Genomic DNA, 18170 nt, shown 5'->3' with positions numbered 1-18170 from the left:
CTTATAAAAAGCAGTAGAACATATTTAACTAATTAAACTAATGATAGAGGATATGAAAATCTTAATCGAATTTATAAGTTTCTGAATTCTTCTAGAAATACATTTGCTTTAATACAGTCCTCGGTAGATGAGTTGTCTAAATGGGCCAGTCACTTAGGCAACTAAACAAAGAGGATCCGGGTTCGAATCCCAAGTTTTCGTCTGAGCCGAAGGCCTTAGTTGCCAGTGCTTGTAAAATATTATGTTAATAGTTTATAACTACATCCTATACTTATAATAACAATAACCATAACATTTGCTTTAAGGATACTCAGCCTGCCCGAATTGCTAGTCCCATAGTCCGACTATATGTGCTGATACAAATCTCTAAGTGCATATAATATAATTCCAAACTAAATCGATTTACTATAAATACTTCATCCCTAACTCCAACTTTGCGGTTCTCATCGTTGGCCACTTGCTTTAGGTATTTTTCAAATTGATTGCTTAACAAATTTATTTTTTGTTAAACAAATTTATAAATTATTACTTTTAGTGTATAATAAAATTTCATTAGCAGCATTTTTTTTTTTGTTGTTGTTGTGGAGTTTTTTTTCTTTGGCTTTGGCGTGCGCAGACGGCGCCAGTCTCTTGTTTTGGTCAAAATCCGACTTGATAAATCTGTTGGGTCAGTCGCACTTTTAGCCAATTTGCATATGTGTCAGCGGGCAACAGCAGCAGCAGCAAAAAATAAAAGAGACTATAGATATTCACACATTTTGTGTGTGTGTGTGTGTTTCTTCTCTATGTTTTCTTCAATTTTTCACTTAATTATTGCCAGACAAGCCATAAATCTTCTGTACTTTACATAAATTAATATGAAATACTAATTTTTGTTGTGTATGTTAGGTTATGATTTATGCTCCCATGTCAACATCTACCGTTGTCGAACATCTATCAAACTCCACTGTAGCCAGATACCTACTCATAGTTTCCCATCAGCTAGATATGCGATCGCACCCACGCGTTTTGCCTCATGATCTTTGTGACTCTCTTGAGATGTTAATTTATGTTTATCTCCGACATATTGAGGTCAGATTTACACATTGTCACATTGTTGTTAGATTCTTATCAATTGTTACATGATTTTCATATTAGCAATTTGAATTTTTATGATATTGTGAAGATATTTGAAGGCTAGCTAAAAATGTTTCCGGCAAGCGGCGGCAAAAAACAAAACAGAAAACAAAAAGGTCACAAAAACTTCTATATAGTGGAAAATTTTATAGTGAAATCGTGTTTAGATTTAATCAATCAATCTATCATTCTCTAATCCAATGAATCTACAAAGATGATTTGAAAGTTTTTACATAATTTTGGGATTAGAAAACCCTAGTCTTCTGGAAAAGTCTTTAATAAATCATAGAAAATTTAAGAAAGGTAAAAATTATTGATCCATCACATGAATTCTAAATGTATTCGAAAATTATGGAAATGACTTTAGATTTGATTAAAATTTTGTTGATAATATCCAAGGTCTCAATACCGATCTTATTCAAGTGGCATGTAGTGTTTTTGTATAAACAGTTTAAACCTTATCTACTAACAATAAGTCTTCTAAATTGCTGAATTTTGAAACTTAACCATACACATCTGAGATATCAAACTGGAATGTATGTGCATAAACTATGTGTTTTTGTGTTAGAACTAAAAATTTTGAAGTCTAAATAATAATATTTTTGAATTTGCATAGAGTAAACCAGCGCCAATACCTATTTACTTATCTCTTAAGACCTTTAACATGTTGATTGTACAAAGTACTTATATTGAAAAGTTAAACAAAGGTATTCCGTAATTATATATTTATTTACATATTATGGATCGCTTACCAAACTTAAAATTTTTGTCTCTAGAACCAGGCAATCGTTATCCAAGAAGAGCTTTAATCGGAATGATGATATATGAAATGCCAAAAGGCCTCCATAAATTTGAACTTGACCATTTTGTCACCAGTTGCAATACACTGGGACATACAGTTATGAGAGTTGCTTGAAAGACTATCAAATGCTTTTCTTAAGGACATGTATGAATAGATTTGTTAAACTTACTTTAACTTAGTATGCATCTGGTAGAGTCCTCTGGCTTGGATCACAGGTTGATTGGTTAAACGAAACAAACCTTTCAATAGTATTTAGCTTGGTTAGTATCTAAAATTGAGAGATTTAAACAACGACCCCCAGACCTTTTTGAAATAAATACCACATGTTTGTATTGTACTATATGTGTTTCATATTTATTATTTTCAATTCGTATCGTTTCATCGTCATTCGCAAATTGCTCGTTATAATTACTATTATGGTTATTATTTGACAGCAGCAAATTATAATTTTCTTCATCATCATTATGATGATGTTGATTCTCGTTAACAACATTAATATTTGCATTTAAATTATCAAGATTAGGTTGTTCTTGTTGCTGTGGCTGCTGTTCTTGTTGCTGGCTACGAAGTAAATGCTTTACAATATTTTCTTCGTGCTCACCTTTCTCATTGTCTTCATCGATATATTCCTCTGTCTCCTCATCTTCCTCGTGTTGGGGATTAGCATCAATATGATTATAATTACTATAATGATAATCGACTGTAGTAGATAAAATGTCTACAGGATTTATGCTCTTCTTGTCAATTCGAACGTTTAATTGCTTATGATTATTGTCAATATTCTCTGTATTGAACGCACTCCGGCTATGGCTATGGCTAGGGCTATGGCTATGGCTATTTGGACTATCGAACTTAGTGCTAGTGTCTAAACTACTAGAATCAGTCGTGCTACTTTTAGTATTCATATTATTAATATAATTATTATGCTCGTTACTGTACAAGTAGTTGTAGTTTTTTGGCAAGGCAGGTATTGCAATATTAAGAATATGGCTATTACTATTAAGATTTAGGTTTAAGTTACTATTAACATAGGTGTTTGAGTATTCATTTTGTTGTTGTTGCTGCTGCTGCTGCTGTTGTTGTTGCTGCTGCTGTTGCTGCTTTACTGTCGTTGACTCAACCAACTGCATGTCGGCAGAAGATGCTGCAACATTTTTTGTTGCCACTGTTGCGGCAGCAACGGCAACTGAACGTTTTCTACGCCCACGTTTGCGACGACTTGCCGCCAACATGGCCATCAAATTGAGAGCCGACGGCGCCAATGAGGCTGCTGTTGCCGTCAATGCCGTGGAAGTTGCTGTCGATGATGAAGACGACGATGAGGATGCCGACGATGAGGCCGTGGGCAAATGTTCAACGGAAGCCGACGATGAGGAGGTGAATTGCTGTTGACGGCGTCTTTGCATGCGACGACGACGACGACGTTCCATCCAGGTGGCATTGTTATGATGGTGACGCACTTCCAAATTTTTAGGTTGTGGCATGGCACCAACAGCAACAACATTATTGTGATTCTTGTTGTTGCTGTTGTTCTTGGCAATGCGCTGTTGCTGCTCTCTTTGACGCTGGCGATGCTGCAACTGTTGTTGCTGGCGATGTTGTGAGCGTTTGCGATTCCTTTGAATGATGTCCTGTTGTAGCAGTTCATCATCAAGGCTATTGTTGTTGTTGTTGGCTTGATTGTAGGACTTAGGGCTATTGTTGTTTTTGTTGTTGTTGGTGTTGTGGTTGCTAGTAGAACTATCGCTATTAATACTTGTTGTTGGCGACGCGGGGCGACGCTGTTTAACTCTCACACGTCTTGTGCCCGACACTGGGCCTAATTTTTTTGTTGTATTTGTTGTAGGTCTGGTTGTTGTTGTTGTTGTTGTACTGGTAGTTGTTGTTGTAGTAGTAGTTGTTGTAGTCGTAGTTGATGACGTACTAGTAGTAGGAGTAGTTGTTGATGTTGATGTTGCTCTCGTTCTTGACAATTTACTACGAAAATCCTTGGCCTCGGCACGATAGAAGAAAAAGCAAGCATTTTTCAGGCGATGCAACCTTTTTCTATCCTTAGGCCCAATTGGTCTAAAGTTACGTTTAATGCCCACACGCAGCTCTTCATTATAGGCATTTCGATACTGATAATAACCCCGATCCATTGACTCTCTGAAATGGCAATCGTTTGTGGCGTTTTTCTAAAGTGAATAACCAAAAAAATTGGGGGAAGAAAATGGAAAAGAAATCCTTTGGTTAGAGATAAATTCATTGAGGGTTCAAGTATATTAGGGGTAAACAGAACTAAAATTTGAAAGAACTTTAAATATCTATGAAGACTAAGAATCTTTCTCTATATTCATAACAAAACTTATTATATGTATTATTATTATAATTGTTGTTGCTTTTGCTTACCTTTCCAACAAGTCGTCCTTGATGAAAGCATAAATAGTAATTCACATCCTTGGCATAGATTGTGATCTTGAAATCTGGATCCAGTGCATCGCCAACACTGTCCATTTTGAAGGATTCTAATCATGGAAAGAAAAAATAAGAGAAACACAAATCAAATTTAATTAATTATTAGCAAACAAAACAAGTTGATGTTAAGTAAATAATAGATTTATGGCAAACAGAATGCGAGGGTAAGAAAGGGAGCCACACACTTAGAGATAACCCAATTAATTGAAAGGTTTTCGATAAAGTTATGAAAGGTTTGATTAGTTTTTTTTCGGTGGCGTCAAATAACAAGCACATGCTGTAGCACACCTCGAAGTGTGGTGTGTGTCTGGTTATCAATGAATATATGTAGTTAAATTACTAGAATGCCCTAAGCAGTCGTTGAACTATTTGGCATTAATTAAGAAGGTACATACAACTCCTCCCTCTAAGAGGTTTAACCCTGAAAATGAGTTAAACATTTATGGCTTTTAGACGATCTTTGGCCACGTTCTCGAGGCATGCCGCCTATTAGGGAAGACCTTCAATTGATATGGACGAAAGGCAACGCCCCAAAACAAAACATATAACAAATCGATCAAATTGCTTAAGCTTCAAGTATTCCCCCACACCTCTAACCCGCCACTACACTTTTGATAGTTAGTTGGTGGTTTGCTGGCTCGACAAAGTTAGTTAGTTCAAACTGATTAGATAAAATGCCAAAGTGACAATGTGTTTGACTTATTAATTTATGGTAAATGGCATTCTTTTCCATTTGTGAGCTATTCTAAAGGAATCCAAGCTAACTGTTGTCACTTTCGTTTAGAGATCAACCTAGTTTCAATACTATGCTCCTGAACTTGATGGAAACGGCTTGGAAAAACCGCACGGAACTCAAACTGAAAGATCGAAACGAAATGAAATCAAACAGCAAAAACCGCAATGGCGCCGCCAAACAGACTGAGACTGAGAGCGGTTCATAACATCAATCAAATATTAAATTACCAATAATTTAATTAAGCACACAATATGCACAGACCGAGACAGACCGAAAGACGAACAGACAGAACCGAGACAGAGTTCAAAATAAATGCCAATTTAATTGAAATGCCAAATGAAAATTTATATATACACATGTATGTATATTGCATATAAAGATATATAGAATCAATAAGAAGAACTTACGTGCCAATGAGATGTCCTCTGCGGTCACTTTGCCGTGCGCGTTGATGTGCAGCGCACGATCGTTGTGGGTCATCAGTGTTAATATATATTCGTCCGTCTTTGCGCATGTTGTTAATACAAGAGCAAGCATTACCTGTGATAAAGAGAGAAAGGGATAGACGATTGTGATTAATAAACCAATGCATATACAGATACATTTGCTTTAATCCTAGTTGGCAGCCCCTTATGGAACAAGCCATAAATTTCCATTAATACGATAAGCTTTTTTTTTCCCCTTTACCCTATACGAGCCAGCTGAACACATGTGACACTATAAACGTTTTTAATGGTCAAAGTTGAGCCGCAACGAAAACCATTAAAACCTATGGGAATTCTGAGTGTGTGTGTGTGTGTGTTCTCTCTCTGTTATGGGCTAAGGACCAATCCCAGATGCGTTTTTCAACTTAAATGCAAAGCTTTTGATAATTGGCGCCCAACGTGAAACTATTCAACTAATCCCAGCTACATACTCTTCTCTCGAAACAACAAAATGGCTAAATTGTAACCCTTATAGACATTCTTAGTTAGTTGGCAACAAGTTTCAATTTTAGGCCCAAAGAGAATGTAGTTTGTGCTACTAACCCACCATGAAATCACGTGTCCAACTCATGCCAGACTTATCTATAACACGTTTCTGAGGCAGCAGCAAACCAAAACCAAAACAATTTACATACCAAAATATATTAATGATATCACAAAAATTATCAATAATCAATATGGTGGAGACTTTCCCTTCATTTTTGGCCCAAAAAGTAATGATAAAAATAGCGTAACGAGTGCAAATCATCATCAATTCATAAGGTTCTTAAAGCTTAGATCAAATCCTCATATATCATTTGATACAGCACACGGCACTACCTTAAGTTTGATGATATTTTTAGATACTTTTCAGTTGCATTGCTAAAAATATTTGTATGGCCAGAGCTTATTGTGGATTTTATATTAAGTACAGGGTACTAACACTTTAATTGACCACGCGTCCGCGAGTTTTTCCTCATTTTTAAGTGGCTGGCATTTTGTGAGTTTTTGTAGCATGACCAATCGATTGAAGTTCCTCCTAAAGGCATTCCAACACTTGTCAGCTTGTCAACACATTTCATCAGTTGTAAAGTTGACAGAATGTCAGTTGTTTGTAGCTTTTTCTCTCGCTCTCTCTTTTCGTTTGGTGTTTGCTTTGCAGCGACCTTTTCCATAGTTCAATGACGTTTTTTTTTAATGTAATAATTATTATTATTTTTCGTTTATTACTATTATTTTGAAGTGGGGACCCACAGCCAAGCCAGAGCCACTCCACAAGCAACACTCAGATAAAAAAAAAAAACTCAAAATATTTTCCCCCCTCACTCTTCATTTCTGATTACACAGTACACTTGATCCGATCTCTGCGGAATGCCTTAAATACTTTTCGTTCATGATAATTATTTTCGTTGGAGTGGAGTGTTGAAAACCAATTTTCAGATTTTGTAATTGAAATTGACAATCTCCAGATGGTTTTCAAATTTATTACTATTTTGTTGTTGTATTTCGAACTTGGACATTGTTTTAAGTTTGGCCCTTTCTAATTCGAGCTTTGAGACGATGATGACTAAATAAATGATTCCTATATATAGTATAGAACAAAACGATTTCTTAGTATTTTACCTAAAGATTTAAAGTCTTCTTTTAAGATGAAAGTGGTCTTAAAAATTCAACAATTTCTGATCATATACAGATTTTCAGTCGAAAAGGTGTTATTCTCTTTCAAAGTTTGTCCTAGAGCTAATAAAATCAACCCACTGATAAGCAGCTGATCAAGAATATATATAGCCAACTTATATGTATATACTTTTCTATAGATATAGACACTTACCATCGGTATAAAAATAATCCTGACATTGGGCAGCGTGAACTGTAGTAACCTGCAAAATTTGAAAACAAAAAAAGACGAAATGAATTTCACATTATTCATATATATAGACTTCTTATTGAATAAGTTCAACTTATGAATCAACTAAAATATTTGTAAATCATATATTGAATTTTGAATATTATTTCTCATATTAATTTTGATGTTTTGTTTCGCATTTCAACTTCCGTCTGAGATCATGACTCAAAACATTTTGATGAGATGCTATAAGTTTACTGAGTTAGCCCTTTTTCATACAATGCATGGTCAATGTCATTCATATATATATATGTATATTTATATTATATATGAAAAACAAAAATAAAACCAACAACAAGAAGTGGCCACTTGGGAAAAGAAGAAAAAAAAGCCCAAGAAAACGTTTCTCTATCGATTGATTTGAACAACTATTGTTTTGGAGGCTTTTTAACTATAAGAGTGACTTGGACTTGCATATTTTGTTTCACGACTAATCCCAGGCCTCCTTCTTCTCCTTCTTTCGTCTCCTCTCTCCCCACAAAACGTGTGACAGACCCAAAAGGTCATTGATTTCAGCTTAAGGCTGAACTGAACTACAAACAAAAAAAAAAAAAAGAAAAAGAAAAGAACTCAGAACAAGAACCAGAAGGGTAGTTTCTTGAGACGAAGGTCTTTGCTGGTTTTTTGAAAAGTGAAAATCGCACACTTTAGCCAAAGAAATCAATATGAGAACAGCATGTGGGGGAGGGGGAGTGGCAGAGGGGTAAGAAGGAGGCGCAAGTAGAATTCAAATTGCAATCCCAAAAAGCGAACTAAACCATTTAGCTCTCACAGTGGGCAGTCTCTTTTTTTTCGGAAACAAGGAATCAAGAATCAAATGCCTTTTGGCCGATTGTCGATTTTTATCATTTTTCAATTTCACAGCAGACAATAAAACTTCCATTTCAATGAATCTACATACACATATACATACATATATAGGTATATATATGAGACGATTTTGATTTGATTCTTTTGCCTCTTGGCAATTAAGTGGAGAGCTTGCAATTTAGTAATAAAATTTATGTTTAGCTTTGCATTCGATTTAATTTGTTGATTTTCTTGTGAAATTCATGGATTTTTATCGTGGGGGAGTTGACTACATATAAAAAAAGCTGACTGTTCAGATATTCATGCTGATTGATTGTCATTATGCTCTATTACATGTGCATAATGCATGTTGTGCCTCAGGTAAACCTGGAATATCTGTAAACACCTTTTCATTTTCTATTCTAGCGCCAGATTTCTGAGGTCTAGCAACCGCAAACCGAAACTGAAACCGAATTCTAATACCCATAACAAAAGCCCAGATGACCCGCCCATCTACAAACGAAAAGAGTAGCTCTCAGTCTAACACATTCTGTCTCTGTCTCTCTACTTTGTCTTCTATTTTCATTTCTCATGTATGTAATTTGATATCACCTTACTGTCTCTCTACTGTGTATGGCTCCAAGTGGGTTTTTTGTATCTGTATCTGCGTCCATGTCGGTGTTTTTTTTGTGTATTCGTTTTGTATCTGTGTCCATGTCTGTTTGAGTGTTTGTGTGCTTTACTTTTTTTCTACGTTTCGTTTCGTTTCCTTTACAATGCGACTTATAATTACCTTTTTGGTATGCAGACAACAGAAGCATAAGCATAAGAACTTGAATGAAGTCTTTAAGTAGTAGAGACAGGGTTAGGGTTAGGGTTAGGGTTAGCAACAGAGGGCCCAAGAGGGACAGGCAAATATAGGGACACAATGTGTTTGGAATAATGATTAGCATTTCTGTTTAAGGACCACCTATGTGGGTCTATAACCAAGGTCTAATAAGCTTTTTTTTTTGTGCTCAGCAACAAAGCTTTGATCCTCGGGAATGTTTGAAGGAAGCTCAATTGAAGGTTTTACAGGAATTTCGAAGACTTATGGCCTTTTCTTTTTTGAAGTTTAAAGATTTCATTTAGATTTGGTTGATGTTTTAGCTATGATTCAAGTGTTTCAAGTATGTCCTTATAGAAAAGCTAAGGCATCAAAATCATAAACTTTGATCCTTTCATAGTTTCATATTTCATAGTTAGATAGCCAGAAAAACTAAAAAATTGCCTACAACTACTTACTGTGACTTGGATTAAGAAGCTTTAATGATCCTCTCTAGCTAACTTACTCTTCAGTATTGATTCTTTGCAGCTTAACAGCTTTGATCCTTAAAATCTACAGTCAGCTCAGAAACACTTCGTTTAAATGTTTTTTTCTTTTGCAATTTGCTTATAAGGAGACCTGTCAGGTCTTAAATCTCAAACACTTATTAAGAGCAGTTGGTCTATCTATCTAATCGCTCAGACACATTTTTTCCCCCTTTAGTCTTAATTAGTTTTGTACATTCGATTAAATTTAAGTATTTAGTATATATACGAACGTAAATAGCAAGAAGTACGCCAGCAAAAATGAACAAAAAAAATCAACTTGTCATTTGCCACTAGATAAACAAACATACATATACCTAAGAGTTAATATTGATTTAGTCGAAACTAGTTTTGGGCACGTGGTTTATTTGTTGTATTTTGTATACAAATATTCCATGGACCTTAGCCCACTTGTTGATTTGCAATTTGGCATCTGTGGAATGTGACAACGATTAGATTAGACAACCGAAAAGGAAAAAAAAAGCAAATAAATACTAGAAAACTGAATGTGACGGAGGTAAAAAAGATTTTGCACCACAAAGACATAACGATAGCCCCATATTTTTTTTGGCCTGAGGGTATTCACATTTTGGTAAGCGAAAGCAAATCCTTAAGTAGCTTCTGATTGCTGCCACGTGTGTTAGCTCGGCCGCAAAATCAGAGGCCATCAATCATGTAATCGCTTCATAACAATTACAGTTACCCAAAAAAAAAAAAAACTCCCTTCTTCTCCTTTCTGTGTCTCTCAATGGGATATCGCCCAAGTGTGAAATGTTTTCGCTTTCCTTTTTTTTTTTTTGTAACTTTAATTGTGCGTGGAGTTGGTCACCCTACAAATTGCACAATATATATACATATATATATACTTAAATGCAATCTTCCCCTTACCGTTTTGCCAGTTAATGCAATTTCAATTTTTGCGCTTTTGTTTTAGGGGTTGCTCCGAAATAAACCAAAAACAAATACTTTTACGTCGAACCGATGTTATTTAATACTCTTGCATCATCATCATGAACATCGTCCACCTTGCAACAACCCTAACCCAACACCCCCTTTTTGGTCTAAGTCTCACTTATCAACCCTACTCCGAGTAACCAATTCCGACTCCCAACGGCTGTAAAAATTAATGCCAAACGTGGCTGGGCATTTTTATTTGTTTCACTGGAAATTTCAACTAACTTCAAGCAGAAGGTTCTCCACCAGATATAAATAAATACATCCAAAATGGCTTTTAGAGGGGAAAATATGCGAAAACTTTCCTAGAAATTCAATTGTAATTGTAAGCTCGACTTACATGCGCAGAGGGTATCCAATTTAGCTAAGACGGATTTTCCTGGAAAACTATGTATAGAGTTTGCAAAAAGTTGGCCACATTCCATTGATATATCATATCTATTTTGTTTACTCCATCATCAGGGAGAACCTCAGGCACTTGAACTTGTGCCGCAAATAGCGCAACGCCCCAAAAAGAAACAGAAGAGCTAAAATCACACAATGGAATGGGTTCAGTGCACCCCCCCAGTCACACTAGGGAGAGAGAGACTGAGAGAGAGATAAGCAAATGTTGTTAAAAGATACATGCGTACACACACGACAACTACTTAGATACTCCATATAGATACCCAGTGTCAAGGCTATGCCCTCCCCCTACCCCTACCCCACCGAACCACCTCCCACACTCTCTTTCTATCTATCATAGACTGTCTGTCGTGACACTACACAAATCTTGGCTCATTAACTCATTCACAACTTTACTTTACTTTACTTTTTTACGTACTTTACGCTTTTTTGCGCCCTGTTGATGCATAATTCTGAAACAGGCGTGAAAATTACACACACACACACACACAGAGTTGAGAAAGGGGTTGTGTGTGTGTGTGTATGTGTATATATCTAATGCGATTTGAACGACAGCTGCATGGGCTGATAAGCCAGATAAGCAGCACTGCCAATGCCTAAGCCGCAGAGCCTCTTCTTTTCCCCCCATCCTGCCAACTCGCATTTTAGCTACTTAAGTGGCAACGGGCCAAATACCTTTTTGTTAGGCTAGGCAACTTTCCCAATGTGTCAATATCAATCAAGACAGACAGAGACACAGACAGCAAGACAAACGTCGATGATGATGATGAAGAAGACGAAGTAGCAAGTCCAAGGCAAACATTGGACAAGTGCATTGCGACTGTCTACTATTAGTAGTAGTCCCTTCTCCTACCCCCGAGCTATCTTTGTTGAATCTCTCCCAGCTGAACTGCTCAAATGTGACACCTTACAATGTACTTTTCTGGAAAAAAAAAGCTGATTCTAAATACAACAAATGTGATGAAACCATCTGGGACAGTTGAGAATTATTGATATTGAATTCGATTCTGATTGATGTCAGTGCAAATTTCATATACACAAAATATCTATAATTATATGCTACAATAAGTATTTGAAAATAATATTAATTACCAACTACTTGCATATATACAAATAAGTATTAGAAATCTGTTTCAAAGTTCATTCATTTTATCAGAATTTATTGATAAAAATTAACTTTTTTATTAGTTCGTGATAAGTTTATGAAAAAGAAAGTGAAAAATGAAATAATTATATCATATTTGAAATAAATACAAGATTTACAATTACATAATGTAATTAAGAGTTCTTTCAAACTTCAATTACCTTCTTTTTTTGAGGTAAATCCCCATTCAAGTTGATCAATATTGTTGTCGATAACTTTCACAATTTAGCTGGATTTTCGTGTTGTGATTTCAGTGTGTGTACACACACTCACACACACACAGACAATACAATATGTGTAAAGTGGGAGTGTTTGTTGTTTTTCACAATACTGCAGAAGCAGCTACAACAACAACAACAACCATTGCACCTTTGTAGGTCAGGTGCAGGTGTCGATCTCTAGTCGCCAGCTGTTTGCTGCTTCTGCTGAGAAAGACCAACCAAAAGGGCCCAATGGGAAAGATAAACAGTTGGGTGGGTGGTTGGTTGGTTGGTTTTAGGGCGGATGTGGTTACTCTGTGTGACCAATGGTTGATGCGCTGGCCAATTGATGGTTAAGAAGCGGGTGGAGGGAAGTAAGTCGGTAATTTGTAATGCAAATATTTGCATAAATTCAACATTTTTACAACCCACGTTTTCAACTTTGGCATAATTTATCTACAACTACTTCGACATCTCCCACGCCCTCTCTCTCTCTCTCTGTCTCTCTCTCACTCTTACGAAAAGTAACTAAATTCAATTGTTTTATAACAAGCAAAAAATGTCCAACCCGCAAAAAACAATATAAGCAAAACAAACACTTGAGGGCCGCCGCATGGTTCTTGACAATAAAATAACAAAACAAAAAAAGTTTGTTTCGAACGCTTTTCGGCGCATTTGTTATTAGTTTATTTTATTTCAACTTACATATATACATATTATGGAAAATTATACTACGCGTAGTATAATGTTTCCATAGTAGTAGTAGTATTAGTAGTAGGAGTTCTACCGTTTCTGTCTACGTATATTTTGAACGTGTTCGTGATAAGATAAAATTTTCAAAACACTGAAAACGACGTCTTCACACTTAGTTGTAGTTGTAGTCGATGTCGCAGTCAATCGAGTACTTTGTGTGTGTGTGTGTGTGTGTGTGTGTGTGGTTAGGTTCTTTGTATACCCTTTCTGCAGTTGCAAGGGTAGTCTTAGCTATAGTAAGATGCAGGAAAAGGCAGGCATTACAATCATGGAAGGTCATAGAGGATTCTCAAGGAAAGTTTTAAAAACTCATCGTCATCTCCAAGGCTTTTCAAAAAGAGTATTCTTCATTCGACTTTGATCAAATTGTTATTAACATTATGTTGTGTATTCAAGCCACAGCTTAAATTTTAGTCCCAGGCAACCCGCGTTTTGTTTTGTCGAAGAACTTTCGATGATAAGCTTATATAGAGGATTACTCACATTGCCTCTAATGGCTTCAAATCATAAACGCATAAAACCATATAAACAATCAACTAAAATTCAATAAATCGCCCACAAATCGCCCTCAATCAGCCATTAAAAATGAAGCAGGCAATAATAGCCACATATAGCCTAGGCGTGCGACATATTAGCCAGACATTGGGAGCCAGATTAAGTTACACTCAACGGCGAATCGAAATTGAAATGAGGAGAACAACAAGAAAACAAAAATTTCTATTTTTTAAGCTAACAGAAAATGAAACCAATCAACAGGTTACAATGTCACACGTCATGTCATACATATATTCTATATAGAAAGAGAAATTGAGGGGGGGTCTGAATAACATGGAATGTCGTTTGGTATGCCAAATGCATGATAATGCTTTAACTTAGGGGGATGACTAAGCAACCGTTATATATATTTAGCCTAGCATCATAATAATCATAATCCAATAATTAGCATCATCACATTAAACGTGACTTTTGAGGTCGTTTATTATAAATGAGTGATATTTTATTCCGTCACTTCTAAAGAATAAAAAGAAACCTCAATAAGCCTTTACCAATAATAACCCAATTATTCACATCTATATTAATATATGTCTATATATACATTATTATTTATGTACCTGTGTTATATATACATATTTATTTGACTTTTGCCTTTTTCTTTGCCCTGCTCGACAGCTTTTACCACCCGCGCGTAACCTAATTAAACAAAAAAAACTTGAAGTCTTAAACAAATCCATATACATATATAGATACATTTTTTTTTGTGGCTTTAAGAACAGTTAGTTGAATAGAAGATTAAAAATACATTTAAAAAGTGCAAATAATTAATCAAAAAGCCGTTATGGATATACCCTATAATCGAATATCCAAAATAAGTTTATTGATTGCTTTTAGGATAATAAGTATCTCTAGAACTAATGAAATATGCCTTTAATGATTTCTTATCCCTTAAGCCTTAAGCTAAGTTTATATATCCTTTAATTTCCCATCTAAATCAAAGGCATACCTCAATTCCAGGGTATATATATTGTCCTTAGAGCTTTATTTTACGGTTTATACGATCTTCATTGATTGCATTAATCAAAGCTGCACAATAATGCCAAGTCATTAGAGGTTATTTATGATTTACTATAAGCATGTGATTTGCCAAATCAATAAATATCAATAAATAAAAAAAAATGTTGCGTAGACAGAAAGGGAAAGATAGATTGTCGCTCGCCCTCTCTTCGGATAGGGTGTATAATTCAATAGTTAATAGTTTAATACGATTTTCTATCATTGCCTTCGTCTTTGGCTATTCCCAAATGTTATCATTTCTTTTATCTACTTTTTGTATTTCCGTTTTAATTAATAAACACAAAAAAAAAAAAAAAAATAAGTGAGAAAATTTCGAAAATCAAATATTGTCTAGTTTTTTTTTTCTTACAGTAAAGTTTGTTATCTATCCCCTCACCGAACCTCAAACCACCTGAATGACTTGTGGTGGTGCTGGCTGCTGGGGCGTGGCTTTTTCTTACAACTTGCTTTATGGATAGATTGAAATTGGATTTTGATAAAGTCGGCTAAAGATTAGAATTAAAACAATAATTGGGGAGTGGGTAAGGCATTAAAAAGTTGTAAATTCACTTGGACAAAGTAAATTTTGTTTTTGCGCAAAACTAAAAAATATTATTAAAAATTTCAAAAGTTCTTGTTGTTAAGCAGTGGGCAGGAGGGGGTTGGATGATTTATGTACATATGACTCTCTGGCAATCAGATTCAGGTAAATGTCCTGTGAGATCAGCAGCAGTAACTGGCGACCCCTTAATGTAGGCAAAAAGGGGTTGCAGATACACACACACACACGCACATATATCCTGACAGTTTGCATGTGTTAGAGCCATAACAAGTTATAAATTTTTGTCGAACTGGACCTCACTGAACTGAATTCTTGTTTCAAAACATATAATTGTTGTGCTTTTTTCCTTCTTTCGTTTTTATGTGTGTATTTGAAAATTGCTTTTTAAGTGAAATTACTTTTGGCATGATATTTAGTCGAACATTTATTCATATATCCTTTTGTGTATGTGTGTGTGTGTGTGTGTGTGTGTGTGTCTGTGAAGGGAGCAAAGCAAAACACAGGTCATGTCATGGCTTTGCTCTTGGTTTTTGAATTTGCTTTTTGAGTTTGGTTTTTTGTTCGTGGCGTGTTTTTCCTTTGCCTCCTTTTATTTTTATCCACGTGGTGGCTCAATCTTTGTCTTCCTATCAACTTGAAAATTTTGCTTTTGGTTAAAAGTTAGACCAACTCAAATTGTCAGCATGACAAGAAGAAATTCGTTTTTATTTCAACTAGTTTGAAATGTTTTAACTACTTGTTGGATTTTCAAGTTACAATCAAACCGAGTCCACTTCGACTTTTTTGAAGTTTGTGTTTGATCTTATAATCTTTGCTATTCTCTGAATAATAGAACCTAAGAAAATGAAGAACATACATGGTACAAAAAGACTTTTAAGATACTTTGAAAAATCTTATAAAATGCTCTGACTTTTCTTTACTATTTAAACATTCTTAAAACCATATCAAAGCTATAACTAACATTATTTTGAATTAGATTTTGGGTATTCCTACATATAATTCCATTCTATAAAGTTTTCGACAACATATTTTTATCAACTTTTAGAAGTAAGTTCAATGTTAAGCAATTAAAAAATATTTAAATTGAAACAAAGTAATTGTTTAACAATTTCTGACGTTGTTCATTAACTTTGTTTTGTAAGTTCACTTTTTAAGCCACCGAAAAAATATTTGAATTGAAATAAAATTAATGTTATAAAAAAGTTGACGTAATAGTTTAAACATTTCAGCAGTTTATAGAAATGTGATTGTTAAACAAATTTATAATTTTTAGATAAAATTGTTAAACAATGAATTTCATAAGTCAACGTAAGCATTACAAGTGACAAATCAGAATTGAAATGCCATAAAGATTGCTTTGGATCATAATATTTATGATCTTCTTTTCATGAATCGTGAATATTCTAGACATAATTCCATATAATTTTGATGGATATCTTATGACTGTAATCCAAGTGAAGAAATACTTACATCGTATATTTCTGGCCGCATTGTAGCCCCCAAAAATTAAGGGTATAAATTATAATCCAACATAGGTCTGTTGTGCGTGTTATAGTTGTTAATAGTATGTGTTATTAAAAACAAACTTTTGCTAAAGATGACAATGAAGTTGTTGTTGAAGATGTAGTCGTTGTTGTTGTTGTTGTTGTTGTAGTTGACGTTGACACAAATTGGAAACCAAACGGAAATCAAAATTCATATGGCTCATAAGTTATATCGAAGTAGTACATATGTAGATGTCCGAAAACAGCAACAAAAAAACAAAACTGTTGACGCGACATAAATTTTCAATTACACCGCGAATAGCAACAAATAAAATGCCATATATATATATATGTGTGTGTGTATATATTTTTAAAAGAAAGAGAAAAAAAACGAGACACAAAAAAAAATTTCTTCGTTTTTCTTCTTACTTTTCGATATGTGTGTATGTATTTGTGTATTACTGATTAAACAATATGTAATTTGTTGTAATACAAAATTTATATACGATTATATATATATGTAGATTTTGTGTATAATTTATATAAATTGTGATTTAATATTGCACGACACTTTTTTCATATTTTTCATTTTTTTTATATATTATTCGAAACAAATTTGCATTGAAATTTTTGCACAAATATTTTATTAAAATATATATTTTTTAATTGATAATTGATTATATATATATTTTTGTAATTTTTCTTTTTGGCTTTGCGGCACTGGCTTAATTATTATTGGTATTATTTTTGAACTGGTTTTCAAGACGATTTTTAAAACAAAATCAGTTTTTCCATTAACTTTCAAATTCTCTTTTATTTTGCACTTTTGCACCTTTTTCTTTAGCTTTGCGGTTTTTCCTTTTTGCATTATTTTTTGAACTTTTGAATATTATTTTTATTTTTTCAAAAGATTTCTTGACAACGTTTTCAGTTAGTTAGTAATATAATTTTATATTTGTTGTGTGTGTGTGTGTATTTTTTTGTTTTTTTGGGTGTGTTTGGCCCGCTGCCAGCGATCTTGACTTGACGAAAGGTGAACACAAACTGATTCAGAAAAATAATTCACAAAAAATATACGTCGTCCGAGATACGAGATACAAAATTGTACGTCGCAAGATACGAGATACTTTTTTGTGTGTTTTGAACTGAACCTCGTGGCGAACTCAAACCCGAACGAATATGTTCGAAGTGGCATGGGTGTGGCCACAAAGAGGGGATTGGTTCTAACTGCTAACAGTGAGTGCTTATATGGTAGATATAAGTATTCTTGCTGTAAGTATCTTTTGACCACCAGAGGGATAGATTTGGTTCTACAGAGTTTTCAGTTAAGAGGGGTTTCTACCTTGTGTTACGAAAGTTATCGGCCGTTAAGTGGAGCGATGTCAAGCGTGCTGGGCTGGGTTCCTAATTTTCAAAGGCGTTTTTCTCAAAACTACATTAAAAAGTGTCTAGATTAAGGAAAAAATTTTGGATTCAGACTTCATTTGCGAACGGTAG

The 18170-nt window shown here is 34.6% G+C and overlaps 1 protein-coding gene across 1 annotated transcript; it reads right to left on the bottom strand.

Annotated features, from left to right (window-relative positions):
• Positions 1–2160: 2160 nt before the first annotated feature.
• Positions 2161–17075, bottom strand: pyr (pyramus). Its single transcript, XM_068291678.1, has 5 exons — positions 16660–17075; positions 7407–7455; positions 5519–5651; positions 4310–4425; positions 2161–4095 (listed from the first exon to the last, which is right to left on the bottom strand). Coding segments are annotated over exons 1-5 (2235 nt in total). The 5' UTR covers positions 16662–17075.
• Positions 17076–18170: the final 1095 nt, after the last annotated feature.

The sequence above is a fragment of the Drosophila tropicalis genome, unplaced genomic scaffold, assembly GCF_018151085.1.
Source record: "Drosophila tropicalis isolate 14030-0801.00 unplaced genomic scaffold, ASM1815108v1 contig_593, whole genome shotgun sequence".
Classification (NCBI taxonomy): domain Eukaryota; kingdom Metazoa; phylum Arthropoda; class Insecta; order Diptera; family Drosophilidae; genus Drosophila; species Drosophila tropicalis.
Note: the sequence above shows the minus strand (reverse complement) of the source record. Positions and strands in the feature narration are given on the sequence as shown.

What these genes read in the sequence shown, in the direction of transcription:
- pyr (XM_068291678.1), bottom strand. An exon ending in AGAGGACATCTCATTGGCAC is followed by an intron (nt 4,426 to 5,518) that starts GTAAGTTCTTCT and finishes TTCCATGATTAG; the next exon opens with AATCCTTCAAAATGGACAGT. An exon ending in AAGGACGACTTGTTGGAAAG is followed by an intron (nt 4,096 to 4,309) that starts GTAAGCAAAAGC and finishes TATTCACTTTAG; the next exon opens with AAAAACGCCACAAACGATTG.